This window comes from Salvia splendens, chromosome 13 (genome assembly GCF_004379255.2).
Source record: "Salvia splendens isolate huo1 chromosome 13, SspV2, whole genome shotgun sequence".
In the NCBI taxonomy this organism is placed as follows: Eukaryota; Viridiplantae; Streptophyta; class Magnoliopsida; order Lamiales; family Lamiaceae; genus Salvia; species Salvia splendens.
The window spans coordinates 15567378-15582586 of NC_056044.1; the positions used below are offsets into that span (position 1 = coordinate 15567378).

General features: G+C 37.8%; 1 protein-coding gene across 1 annotated transcript; it reads left to right on the plus strand.

Annotated features, from left to right (window-relative positions):
* Nucleotides 1-10370: 10370 nt before the first annotated feature.
* Nucleotides 10371-13870, plus strand: LOC121762722 (MLO-like protein 10). Its single transcript, XM_042158688.1, has 15 exons — nt 10371-10668; nt 10766-10823; nt 10891-11096; nt 11193-11312; nt 11498-11558; nt 11670-11758; nt 11848-11922; nt 12016-12104; nt 12222-12271; nt 12344-12384; nt 12460-12633; nt 12818-12853; nt 12935-13002; nt 13073-13133; nt 13229-13870. Exons 1-15 carry the CDS (start codon nt 10543-10545, stop codon nt 13670-13672), a joined length of 1698 nt encoding a protein of 565 aa, XP_042014622.1. The 5' UTR covers nt 10371-10542; the 3' UTR covers nt 13673-13870.
* The last annotated feature ends 1339 nt before the right edge of the window (nt 13871-15209 follow it).

Consider the following 15209-nt stretch of genomic DNA (forward strand, 5'->3'; position numbering starts at 1 on the left):
ATTGTATTCAATGTCGAACTAATTTTAAAGACCGAACCAGAGACCAAATCTCAGCCATCCGATTTTATAATCCTGTGGATATAATAAATCATTCAAATCTTTAATTTTTTAATCTTAAAAATCGGCTTAGGGGTTGTATTGGAAGACTGATATTTTCAGTAGTTAATTCTTTCCTAAAATCATACACAATTATATATGGAATATATTGTCAAAATTTGTCCATTATCCCACGTTAATTATTGTAGATAGATAGTATCACTATTTTCTTTTCTTATACACTCAACCAATATTAATGAAGGATTCAATCACCACCACATCAACAAGGTAGATCAACGAGATTCATAGATTGTCTGCCACACACATTGCTCAAGCTTGGGATTTCATCTCTATTGATTCACGCCTGCAATTACAGCTCCATCATCAATTTACGTTTACAATCACATCTCCATTGTCAAGTCACGCTTGTAATTTCACACAATTCATGCGTCTTCAATTGATCATTGGGTTCTATTCCAACACTAGACAACCAAGAGGATGAAGAGAATGAATCCGAAATTAAATTTATTCAGTTTAAAAAGAAATCAGAGCATTATATAATACATTTAAAAAGAAAAATGGATTATGGGGAGTGGTTGTTGTGTTATATAACTTCATCTTATAATCAAATTTCTTTATCTTTTAGTGTAATAATTTCACTCGAGAAGTGGACATATTTTAGTTATAATGAAACAAATTTCAACAATTTAAAATAAATAATTTCATCTTATGACATTATTTCTTCATCTTGTTAAGAATTCAATTCATCTTATATTGTAATCAATTCCCCTTATACATTTAAAATGAATCAAATCTGAACCATTGAAAAAAATCCAAACTCATATCTTGAATGAAGAGCACCAAGAAATCCTAAATTGAGAACCAGTTCCACAATACTAGTAATTTGGTTCACCATGATACACAAAAAATTGAAACCAATGGAAGTATAGTAGAACCAAATAGATAATCAGTGTGAACCGAATAAGATTTCAAAATACATATGTAAAATCTTATTCGATTGGTTTAATATACAATGAAAATGGATAGTGTATGCTTGAATTAATCTTCTTGTTTTAACTTTCGCCAACATCGCATCCATTTTCCCATTCATATGTAGCTGTGCGCCTGACCTTGACATTCCTCTTCGTAACAGGCTTCTTGGCATCACACTTCTGGTCTAATACAATTGAAAATACACATATTAATCAAATATCCAAAATTTATCCCAAATAATAATTTAATATCTTCATATTCTAATTTAAACCTTCATAACGTAACAATAATTTCATCTTATACTTTTATTACTTCATCTGAGTATTTAATAACTTCATATTTTAATTTAAACCTTCCAAAAAAATAATCCAAATTTGAAGCAAACAAAATTTGAATCAAATCACTTCATATAACAATGTAAAAACTCCATCTTACACTTAAACTACTTCATCTTTACTGTAATCACCTATCTCTTGATTAGTGTTCATTAACTCCAAAAATCATAACCAAAATAGTAAAAAAAAAAATAAAAAAAATGTAGACAACAATTGAACCATCCTAGACCATAATCTAAAGACATCGATTGATTTATCTTACCAGTCGTTTCCTTACAGGCGGCAATCTCGGGTATGGCCTACTGGTTTGCGCACCCCCAACCTTTACACAAGCAACAGTTGTTTTACACGTGTTCAACAATTTCATTACAAAACATATATCTACACTTCACCAGAGACTAAATTCGAACTACAGAATCATCTTTACAACAGAAATAAGCAAAAAAGAACATAAAATACTAACCACAAATACACTAGAAAATGAATCAAAATTTCGAAATTATAGTATGAAATTACTTCATCCTATCATTAAATTTCTTCATCTTTTAATGTAATAACGTCACCCCGAAAGTGGAAACATTTCAATTAAAATGAATCAAAAATTTCAACAATCCAAAATAAATAACTTCATCATATGATATAATTGCTTCATCTTACATTGAAATCAATTCACCTTATACAGTTAAAAAAACATGAAGCTTACTAAATTAACGTATCACTGAACTCACCACCACCAGATCTGGAATGCAGATTCCGCTCATCGACAACCAAAATTCAAAACTTTAGTTTGTAAAGTTTTCATCGAATGGTAAAATTGTAGAATAAAAATAATACTGTTAAGTTTGGATCACCTTGTGTCCACCATGGTGATAATTGTTTGATAACTAGGGATAAGAAAACGGACTGATTTGAATGGTGCTGACGTGGTGGGAGAAGACGATTAGAATCGGGCCATCGCGGTGAGGGAGAATACGATTGGAATCGCGCCGCTGGTGTGGGAGAAGATGATTGGTATCGCTCTGCCGCTGTGTGGGAGAAGACGATTTGAGTCGTTCCACCGCGTGGGAAAAGAAGTGGGGAGTTGAAAAGTGAGGACGGGAAGTGGAAGTGGAAGCGGTGAAATTAAGTTTTACCCTAATTCATGGGTCCTTGTTTTACGCAGAATCAATTTTACTGCTTTAGAAAAAGACTATTATATCCCTTGGCTGAAACAAATAATTAACCGGATGAATGAGGGGATTAAGATGTAGTTTCTTTAATCTCAGCCATTAAAATCTAAATCCAATGATCAATATTTAGTCTCTAGTTCTATACTAAAGAGGTGTTTGGCATATAAGGGGACCCTATATATATATATATATATATATATATAGGGATGTATTCATTTCCTTTTCCTATATTTCCTCATTTTTCCTTCTTAATATCAGCCATTAGATTAGAGAAATGGACGGTCAAGATCAACATTTGGTAATTAATCACGTGTTGCATTATTTGTCCTATTTTGTGCATTATGAGGGTACAATAGTAATCTAATCTAGGCTGGAAACCGCTACGAATAATGCACCACATGGTCACGAGTAATGTATATAATTGCCTATATAATGCACAATATGTGAACTGCAATGCATACGAACAAGATGTGTTGTGTTATGATGTTTGACACACGTTTCTTGTTTCCCCTAAGGGTTTAATAAGCTTAGGGGCTAGGGTATAGTACGTAGACATGTATGTAATCTTCACATGGTAACGAGTAATGCATATAATTGACTATATAATGCACAATTTGTGAACTGCAATGCATACGAACAAGATGTGCTGTGTTATTATGTTTGACACACGTTTCTTGTTTCCCCTAAGGGTTTAATAAGCTTAGGGGCTAGGGTATAGTACGTACGCATTAATAACAAATTATAAAACGATACGAATAATTCACCAAATTATCACGAGTAATGGATGTTATTAACTATATAATGCACAATATGTGAACTGCAATGCATACGAATAAGATGTACCATGTTATGATGTTTGACACACGTTTCTTGTTTCCCCTAAGGGTTTAATAAGCTTAGGGGCTAGGGTATAGTACGTAGACATTACTAAATACACGTATGTAATCTTCAATCCGTTGATTAACCCATATACACAATACCTCTAATAATGCATAATATACTGAGATAATGACAATTAACAGCTAAATAATGCACTACCTAAACCAAATAATGCACATACGTATATTCCAATAACAACAATTTGTTAGTAATGTCTACGTACTATACCCTAGCCCCTAAGCTTATTAAACCCTTAGGGAAACAAGAAACGTGTGTCAAACATCATAACATGGTACATCTTATTCGTATGCATTGCAGTTCACATATTGTGCATTATATAGTTAATAACATCCATTACTCGTGACAATTTGGTGAATTATTCGTATCGTTTTATAATTTGTTATTAATGCGTACGTACTATACCCTAGCCCCTAAGCTTATTAAACACTTAGGGGAAACAAGAAACGTGTGTCAAACATCATAACACAGCACATCTTGTTCGTATGCATTGCAGTTCACAAATTGTGCATTATATAGTCAATTATATCCATTACTCGTTACCATGTGAAGATTACATACGTGTCTACGTACTATACCCTAGCCCCTAAGCTTATTAAACCTTTAGGGGAAACAAGAAACGTGTGTCCAAACATCATAACATGGTACATCTTATTCGTATGCATTGCAGTTCACATATTGTGCATTATATAGTCAATTATATGCATTACTCGTGACCATGTGGTGCATTATTCGCAGATACCAAAATGTGGCAGTTACTTTTCCGTCAAATGTCAATAATAACCCTGTAATGCATACAACCACCTTCTATACTGCAACACGGAACCAGTTTTATAGAATCAATCTGATCCGTTGATGCCTTAGATCTAACGCGTAATATTAAGAAGGAAAAAGGATCTAAGATGTGAAAAGGAGAATAACGCTCCCCTATATATATATATATGCATTATTTGATTTATCTTGCGCATTATGGGTCAAGTTTTTGTCATTATTTACAGAATAGTATTCATTTTGAAGAGTATTGTGTATATGGGTGAATTAACTCAGTGAACTTTAAAGTGCGCATTATTTGAATGAATAAATGCATGCTGTCATTAGTATTATGCATTAGAAAGCTCATGTCATGCTTTATTCTGTTTTTAATGATAAATTTCTGATGTTTTATGTTGGTGGTTCCATATCAGAGAAGCAGCTATGACTCGACATCGACGAAGCAGTCGACGATGTAATTCCAGTAGCACTTTCAAAGAAATTTGGGATAGATTGGCTGAGGTACGGCTGCAGATGAGGGTGAGCCAAAGAACCCTAGAGGAAGAAAGGACGATCGTCTCTACTGTCGACGAACCCCGTCAGAATTCCTCAGCTGCTTGAATGAGGCTGTGTATTATCTATCAAGTAGTTGTCATTATTTGCAATGTATTATGCATTATTAGAATTATTGTGTATATTGGTGAGTTGTTGTTTTTGTCATAATCAGTCGTGTGTTTTTAATTTTTTAAGTTCTTTTTTTAATTTAGAGATTAACTCAGTTAATGATCAATGTGCGCATCGGTCAATTAAAAATTTACATTATTTATGTTCTGGGATGCATTGTTTGTCAAGTATTTTGCATTATGTGTCTGTCTACTGGCTGGTGGGGGAAAAGTGATGAATGGAATATACATATGTGCATTATTTGATTGGGACTGTGCATTATGTATCAAAAAGTTGTCATTATTTTGAATGTTGTAGGCATTACGAAGTATCAATGGGAACATTGGTACTTCATTGAGTTATTCTCACAATTATATAGAGTAATTGAAGATATAGAATCCAATAATGAACGAAAATAGTGTACTAATGCAAGAAATAAGATGTTGACACTTGGAATACAATGACACCGAGCAAAAACAAATCAGTGATGTTGTGTTTATCGACGCTGAGTCAAGCTGGTCTCGTGCCCTTACGCATCTCTTTCTCCATTGTCATCTCTTTAAGCATTGGACAGTTCCTGGACAGTTTCCCTTAGGGAAAACAAGAAACGTGCGCCAAACATCGAAACACGACACAACTTAAATGAAACGGGTCAGGATAAATGTTCATTACATATCACAAATATTGCATTACAAAAACTAAACTACGCATTATACTACACAATATGTATATTATGTATATCAGTTAAAAAACTACGCGCAATGCATGTGCAACCCTAGACGAATTACTGTAGCTCGTGTATTTGGACAACATTTTTTAGGCTTAGAACATACTACACCCTAGCCCCTAGGATTGTTAAACCCTTAGGAAAAACAAGAAACGTTCGCCAAACAACGACACAAGGCACAACTTAAATTAAACGACTCAGGATAAATATGTTCATTACATATCACAAATAATGCATTACAGAAACTAAACTACGCATTATACTATACAAAATATACATTATGTGCAACCCTAGATGAATTACTGCAGCTCGTGTTTTTGAACAACGTTTTTTAGACTTAGAACATACTACACCCTAGCCCATAGGCTTGTCAAACCCTTAGGAAAACAAGAAACGTGCGCCAAACACCGAACCACGACACAACTTAAATGAAACGGGTCAGGATAAATGTTCATTACATATCACAAATATTGCATTACAGAAACTAAACTACGCATTATACTACACAATATGTACATTATGTATATCAGTTAAAAAAAATACCTATGCATGTGCAACCCCATACGAATTACTGCAGCTCGTGTATTTAGACAACGTTTTTTAGACTTAGAACATACTACACCCTAGCCCCTAGGCTTGTTAAACCCTTAAGGAAAAACAAAGAAACGTCCGCCAAACATCGAAACACGGCACAACTTAAATTAAACGGGTCAGAATAAATATTCATTACATATCACAAATAATGCATTACAGAAACTAAACTACGCATTATACTATACAAAATGTACATTATGTGCAACCCCGGACGAATTACTGCAGCTCGTGTTTTTGGACAACGTTTTTTAGGCTTAGAACATACTACACCCTAGCCCCTAGGATTGTTAAACCCTTAGGAAAAATAAGAAACGTTCGCCAAACAACGACACAAGGCACAACTTAAACTAAACGACTCAGGATAAATGTTCATTACATATCACAAATAATGCATTACAAAAACTAAACTACGCATTATACTATACAAAATATACATTATGTGCAACCCCAGATGAATTACTGCAGCTCGTGTTTTTGGACAACGTTTTTTAGACTTAGAACATACTACACCCTAGCCCTTAGGCTTGTTAAACCCTTAGGAAAACAAGAAACGTGCGCCAAACACCGAACCACGACACAATTTAAATGAAACGGGTCAGGATAAATGTTCATTACATATCACAAATATTGCATTACAGAAACTAAACTACGCATTATACTACACAATATGTACATTATGTTTATCAGTTAAAAAAATACCTATGCATGTGCAACCCCATACGAATTACTGCAGCTCGTGTATTTAGACAAAGTTTTTTAGACTTAGAACATACTACACCCTAGCCCCTAGGCTTGTTAAACCCTTAAGGAAAAATAAAGAAACGTCCGCCAAACATCGAAACACGGCACAACTTAAATTAAACGGATCAGAATAAATGTTCATTACATATCACAAATAATGCATTACAGAAACTAAACTACGCATTATACTATACAAAATGTACATTATGTGCAACCCCGGACGAATTACTGCAGCTCGTGTTTTTGGACAACGTTTTTTAGACTTAGAACATACTACACCCTATCTCCTAGGCTTGTTAAACCCTTAGGAAAAACAAGAAACGTGCGCCAAATATCGAACCACGGAACAACTTAAATGAAACGGGTCGGGATAAATGTTCATTACATATCACAAATATTGCATTACAGAAACTAAACTACGCATTATACTACACAATATGTACATTATGTATATCAGTTAAAAAAAATACCTACGCGCTATGCATGTTCAACCCCAGACGAATTACTGTAGCTCGTGTATTTGGACAACGTTTTTTAGACTTAGAACATACTACGCCCTAGCCCTAGGCTTGTTAAACCCTTAAGGAATAACAAAGAAACGTCCGCCAAACATTGAAACACGACACAACTTAAATTAAACGGGTCAGAATAAATGTTCATTACATATCACAAATAATGCATTACAGAAACTAAACTACGCATTATACTATGCAAAATGTACATTATGTGCAACCCCAGACGAATTACTGCAGCTCGTATTTTTGGACCACATTTTTTAGACTTTGAACATACTACACCCTAGCCCCTAGGCTTGTTAAACCCTAAGGGAAAACAAGAAACGTTCGCCAAACAACGACACACGGCACAACTTAAATTAAACGGGTCAGGATAAATGTTCATTACATATCACAAATGATGCATTACAGAAACTAAACTACGCATTATACTATACAAAATATACATTATGTGCAACCCAAGACGAATTATCGCAGCTCGTGTTTTTGGACAACGTTTTTTAGACTTAGAACATACTACACCCTAACCCCTAGGCTTGTTAAACCCTTAGGGAAATCAAGAAACGTGCGCCAAACATCGAGCCACGACACAACTTAAATGAAATGGGTCAGGATAAATGTTCATTACATATCACAAATAATGCATTACAGAAGCTAAACTACGCATTATACTACACAAAATATACATTATGTGCAACCCCAGACGAATTACTGCAACTCGTGTTTTTGGACAACTCCTTATCATTCTAATTTTATCAGAAAACTCCTTGTCATTCTAATTTCATCAGAAACAGGACCGCATGAACATGTTAACAATTAAACAAACAGTTAGAGGGCAAATGAACCCCCAATCCTTGAAAATGAGAAATCGAAATAATTAAGAGGAAATGAGCTTATTGAATCCATTTTCGACGTGGTAACTGAAGGTACGACCATCGCTGTTGTAAGTGAATTTGTTACTGGAAGAGGGGAGCCTCTGCAGACACTGGGAAGCGACGGTGGTGAAATTCCCTTTGAATTCAGTGTACTCAGCCAAAATGGTGGTGCCTTTAGCGACGAAGCTGTAGATCAATTGCTGCTGGCCCATGATTGATTAGGTCTGTAGATTGAAACCCGGAAGCGCAGAGATGATGAGAAAATGGGGAAATTGAGATGAGAGAAAGGGGGAGGAATGGTGAGGCGGCCATGAATTGAGATGAGAAACGTCCACAACCGTGCTCTTGCCAGCGGCACGGTTGTGGGCCCGACCCCACTTTTTCTGCCTGCTCTCTGGCAAGAGCACAACACCCACAGCTGTGCTCTTCCGCAAGGACGAGCACAATTAATTTAAAATTCAATTACACAAAAACATTTCCATAATACTAAAATTCATTAAAAAACCTCAATAAATATTATAAATTACAAATAAAATAAAAAAGACATAATTAAAATCCTAAAAATTAAAAATTACATAATTAAAATCCTAAAAATTAAAAATTACATAATTAAAATACTAAAAATTAAAAATTACATAATTAAAATCCTAAAAATTAAAAATTACACAATTATTGGCTAATATTACCCGAGGAAGACTACGCATCCGGCGGCAACAACCCCAATTGTTTTTGGAGACCCAATATCATGGTATCGTGCGTTTGAAGTTGCGTGGGGGTCATAAATGACCTATCGGCCATATTGAGTTGGGCCAAAAGGGCCCACAACGAGTTGTTCGGGGGTGGAGGTGGAACATAGGGTGCGGGTTCGGGAGCGGGGGCAGATGGAGTCGCGGCGCGACGGCGTTCGGCCGCCGCCTTCTTCCTTCCTTGCGGTCGGCGTCGGGAACCGCTTGGTCCGGCATCGGGGCTACCCAAGTTAGCTTCGGCGAGTTGGCTAGCCACTTCTTCGCCGGCGTCGGATAGGGATGCTGACTGTGACCGTTTGGAGGAGCCGCTAGAGGAGGATGTTACGCCTCCCAGATACTTCGGGTGCGTCCTCGTTTCCTGCCAAACATTTAGGTACTTGAACGACTTACCGTTCATGGATTGGTAGGTGCTCAGCGCCGCAGTGATGATGTCGACCTCGCTCCGGCCGCTCCCGGCATTCCGCGACTCCTGGAGGAAATAACCATTGAACTTGCCAATTTCGTCGTTGGCTCAGCCGATGCAGTTGCGCACCATACTCTCGTTGCGCTCGATCATTCCCGGCGGCCGGTTTGCATTGTACCGCCGAGAGACGCGCCACCAAAAGTGATCGCCGGATTGGTTCGTGCCAACCACCGCATCTTCGGATATTTCCAAGTACGCCTTGAACAATCTATCCTTCTCCGCCGGTGAGTACGGTGTGCGGACACCGGCGCGAGATGGAGGAGTCGGAGTTTGGGAAGGGACGGGAGGCCTAGGCTCCGGTGTCCACCTGTATCGCCCATCGGAGCCACCTTGGTCGTCGACCGGGTATGGCCGGTAGCCACCCGGAACGCCCGAATCTTGGGTGAGAGGAGGGGCCGAATAGTCCGTTTCCGGACTAGGAAACAGTTGTGAACCGAACTATTCGGGGTTCCAACAGTGGGAGCCGCTTGGGTTATCGTCGTGACCGGACATAGTGGTGTTGTAGGGTGTGAGAGAATGAAGATGAAAATGGATATGAGAGATTGAAGATGAGAATGGAGATGAGAGAATGATGATGAGAATAAACGGTTATAAACGGATATAATTTTTTTGGGAAGTGAAATTTTTTTTTTATTTTTTATCGGTTTTTTTAATTAAAAACCGATTTTAAAAAAATAATAATAATTTAAACACAACGGCTATGCCGTTGACGAATGAGGGCGCGCCACGTCAGCTGCTCGCTGGCACGGCGCTGCTCGATGGCACGGCGCGGACCGCCGTGGTGACGGACGCCACCGTTATGGATGCTCTTAGGGCGCCCAAGTGCTGATGCCCTAATAAAAAAATCAATGCTCAAAAACCAAGACATGATGAACAGAATAGCATCCCTTTTCTGAACTTTCTAATTAATGGAGGAAGCATATGTTAGTTCATGAATGTGGACTTGATTTTTTTTTTTTCAATTTTCATTAGCAGATAGCAAAAAAGGCAGCCATAGCTGAATATCTGTGTGTTAGAAGTTAGAAGTGGGTAATTTGTATGGCTGGAGAGGCCGAAAAAGAGAGAGATCTTCAGCATACAGCAACATGGGCAGTTGCTGCTGTTTGTGCTGTCATTATACTCATCTCTATTGTCCTTGAAAAGCTCCTCCACAAAGCCGGAACAGTAAGAACATCAATTAATTACCAAATTATTCTTGATTCCTTTAGAAATGTAATTTTTGACCCATGAATTGGGGCTTGTTTTATGCCAATTTTCGCAGTGGTTAACAGATAGGCATAAGAAAGCTCTCTATGAGGCGTTGGAGAAGGTCAAAGCTGGTAAATTTGTAATTGCTGCTCAAATTTCTCCACTTTTTACAACTTAATTTGGTTTGTTTTGCTGCAGAGTTGATGATTCTTGGCTTCATCTCTCTAACCCTTGTATTCAGTCAATATTACATTGCTGAAATCTGCATACCTCACGCTGCTGCTGATATCATGCTTCCTTGCAAAGCGGTTAAGACTGATAAGGAAGAAGAAGAGAGCCATCGCAGGCGTTTGTCACTTCAACGCCGCGTTTTAGCTGGCAAATCTTCTGATAAATGTGCTGAGGTTAACCATTGTTATTGAAGTTGTTGTATGGTAGCTGTGTATGATGTTTCAATAAACACAATCTAATTAATTGCTTAACATAACTGGCATTTTTAGAAGGGGCGTGTACCGCTTATGACGGTGGATGGACTGCATCAAGTTCATATTCTTATATTCTTTTTAGCTGTCTTTCATGTGAGCTACAGTGCCATCACTATGGCCCTCGGAAGACTTAAGGTACGTCTCAACATTCAGTTTATCAATGTGTTTTTGCATTTATTCGTTTATGTCGTCTATTGAATTGGTTTCTATCAAATGCCTTTCGTCAACATATTATGGAAAAGATTGCATTCAGTGTACAACTCATAAATTATCTGAAATTGAGCCTTTTGATTGATATGGAATATCTAAACGATGTATAGATTCGTGGCTGGAAAGGATGGGAGCAGGAGACTTCTACCCACGACTATGAGTTTTCTAATGGTATTGATCTGTGTACACTCTGCTTCATTTTTCATTAACTTGCATAACTCCTTACATGAGTAGGCACACACACTTAGTGGTTATTATCAATCTATCTGGACCGCCTTTCAGATCCTTCAAGATTCAGGCTTACTCACGAGACGTCTTTTGTGAGAGCACACACTAGTTTCTGGACCCGAATACCTCTGTTTTTCTACATTGTGAGATTTAACTTCGTGTTTTTTTGTATTCTCGATTTTTCAGTGGTCACTATGCCATTGTAGCTCGCTGATGCTTACCTTTCATGTAGGGATGCTTTTTCCGACAGTTCTTTAGGTCTGTTAGCAGATCTGATTACTTGACTTTACGCAATGGGTTCATTTCTGTAAGTCCTTTTCGTTAATTTGACTGACCTATGTAGTCATTTCTTTTACATGTTCAATCTTTTGTAGTACTAAATCTTCACTTCTTTTTGTAGGTTCATTTGGCCCCTGGAAGCAAATTCAACTTCCAAAAATACATCAAAAGGTCATTAGAAGATGATTTTAAGACTGTTGTTGGAGTAAGGTAAGCATTCTTAATTGGATGTATAGTTTCTGATTACTTCTTCAATCAGTTGATAGTTCTCTTCCACACACAAATATATGGATGATTTCATTTTCCACTTCGTTTATACGTTCACAGTCCAGTTTTGTGGGGATCATTCGTTGTGTTCTTGCTCCTAAATGTTCATGGTATGTTACCATTACTTTATACAACTGTAGTCCCCTGGGTTGTTTAGGTTATGACATAATGTTTCATTTTAGGGTGGCAAGCACTGTTTTGGGCATCCTTAATTCCCGTGATTGTAAGATTCTTATCACTTATACAAGTTTCAAATGCTGAAGAAGAGAAAAACTTAGTGACAAAATGATTGTCTCAGATAATCTTAGCTGTCGGCACAAAGCTACAAGCTATTTTGACAAAAATGGCCCTTGAGATAACAGAGAGACATGCGGTAGTCCAGGGCATACCTCTTGTTCAAGGCTCCGACAAATATTTTTGGTTCGGTCGGCCCCGGTTGGTGCTGCATCTCATACATTTTACACTATTTCAGGTACTGAAAAATTCTCTATTACAACAACGTAGGCCACTTTCATATTCTATAAACTTGGGCAATTAAAATGAAAAATAGAGTTTATAGGAGTAATAAAAGGATTCACCTCAGTGTTGCAGTAGTCATGATTATGCATATAATTTGTCTTTTGCTCGTATGTTAATCCATGTAACCGTCTGTGCAGAATGCGTTCCAAGTGACATACTTCTTGTGGATTTGGGTAATGATCCCTAGTCAACATTCAATATTAAATTTCCTTACAAAATGTCACTAACTAGAGGAAAAAACTTCTCACGTGCAGTACGAGTTTGGGATTGATTCTTGCATCCATGACAATCTCGGACTTGTGATTGCCAAGATGGGTGTAGGGTAAGTGATGAAGAACCATGGTTCCTTGCATTCTGGATGGAATGACTTCATTTTTGTGTTAATATTATAGGGTGGCAGTCCTATGTTTGTGCAGCTACATCACACTTCCACTTTATGCCCTCATTGCTCAGGTGATCTTGTTATATTGATTTTCGCGGTAATTCATTCTATAGATTAATTATATGAAGGGAACATTATCTAAAATGTCCAAAATATCGAAATCCAGATGGGATCTAACATGAAGAAAACCATCTTTGATGAACAAATGTCCAATGCCCTCAAGAAGTGGCATATGGCGGTGAAGAAGAAGCAAGGGCGGGGAGGAAACACCCCTACGCGAAACTTAGGTGGGAATGCGAGTCCAACGTCTTCCATGGGATCACCTTTCCACCCCACGGGCACGATGCTTCAGCGATTCAAGACCACTGGCCACTCAACTCGGGGATTTAGTTATGAAGAGCATGATGCATCTGATCTCGAGGAACCATCCACACCTCCACCACCCACGGCCAGCTTAATCATACGGTCAAATGATCCTTTGGATCACGACCACGACAATGATGGACACCATCTTGATGATGACCATGATGGGGATTTTGCTCTGAATGGACAAGAAACGAGGAATGAAGATGACTTCTCGTTCGTGCGGCCCACACCCACCCAACAGTAACGTTGTTGAATTTTTCTCAAGATTTGCCCATTGCTCTACTTGATTCTCTACTTTATTTTATTTTGTTGTGAGTTCCAGAGCACTTGAATCGTTTGCGCTCTGTTCTGCATTATCTTGGAAGCCCTAAACTCATTCCTCCGATGAACAATGTAGACCTTGGTTAAAAAGTTTCCATAGCAGAATTGGGACCACCAATAACCGCAAGCCGCCTATTGGAGAAATAAGGCGAATTAGAGTATAGAACGTTTGTAGAGAGTGGGTAGTTGTGTTGTGAACCAGAGTTTTTCCGCGTTGCACACCCAGGGCTGAAATCGACTGTCTATTCCAGCGAGTTGACGTGATTTGAGAACACTTGTAACGAGTTTCTGGTTATGGTTTGGATGAGTTTTACACACGAACATGAGACCAGAAAAAAAAAAAAAAAAGAGAGACGAGATGGAGGAGAAAAAGAAGAAAGTCAATTTCGGCCATAATACACACACCGTTCCATTCCATTCCATTCCATTCCACGAGATTGTTACTTGTTTAGTGTTTGCATTTTGAAGTGTTTCCAACATCTCAATATTCACGATTCATTTGATAACGAGGCAACAAAAACTCACCCGCTTCTTCTTTGTTTAAGTAGTACTATTTGTTAAGAGGTTAAATTTCGTAATTCATAACAATATATCTCGCTCTTATAGTTGGGACCGAGAGCTGCCAAGGGGAGGAGGCACACTCAGCCTCGATCCCCCGCGTTGTCATTTTCTGTTGCTTGGCGTCGTGCCTCCCTTTGCTTGTACAACCTTTAGCCGAGAGCTTTTGAGGCTAACAGTCCCCCAGCCTTGGCCATGTCATGCTCCCATCGCACGTCACCCCCCCCCCCCCCACGCTATCGCCTATAGCCTGATTCAAACGTATAATTTTCCCTTCATTTCTTTTCTTCATTTTTCTCTCGATCAATTACATGAATTTACAAGGTCTAACATGGTCAGCCCTAAAAAACAATTACATCCAAGACAAGACATCCATCAAATAGGTAACACTGATTTAATTGCAGCTATTTTGAAAAATAGGTTTTACTTTTCACAATCAAAATTAGAGCCTATGATCGTGCCCATGTGACAATTGATAATGGTTCCGTCCAATATTAGGAGTTTCATTTAAGTTTAGCATGAATTTTAAGAAATATAAAGGAAAGTGGATGAAAATAAAGATAGAGGAATGTATGACTCATTTTAGTATATTTGTTTTATAATAAAATATGAGTGGAATGTACGCTCTACCTATCACCTAATCGCGAGCGGTCTAAAACGAAAACCGGGGCTCTAATGACGGAAATTGAGAGTATTAAATATCCCTAATTCCAGAAATTTATAGGATGACTTCCAAAAGTTGCATGTTAATTCATGAAATTAATCTACTCTAAAATGCAAGTATACAAACAACTTATTTGAAATAAAAGGCTCATCGACATGCTCCTAGAGATAATGAATACTCCCTCCATTCCTTCTTAAGAACGTCAGCAATGGGGATGGATGTCCCGGCAGACACCAAA

Excerpts from the sequence above, each read along its gene's own strand:
- LOC121762722 (XM_042158688.1), top strand. The coding sequence starts at position 10,543 with ATGGCTGGAGAGGCCGAAAAAGAGAGAGATCTTCAGCATACAGCAACA. Across the intron at positions 11,313-11,497 it reads TGGCCCTCGGAAGACTTAAG|ATTCGTGGCTGGAAAGGATG; the intron begins GTACGTCTCAAC and ends AACGATGTATAG. Across the intron at positions 12,634-12,817 it reads TACATTTTACACTATTTCAG|AATGCGTTCCAAGTGACATA; the intron begins GTACTGAAAAAT and ends CCGTCTGTGCAG.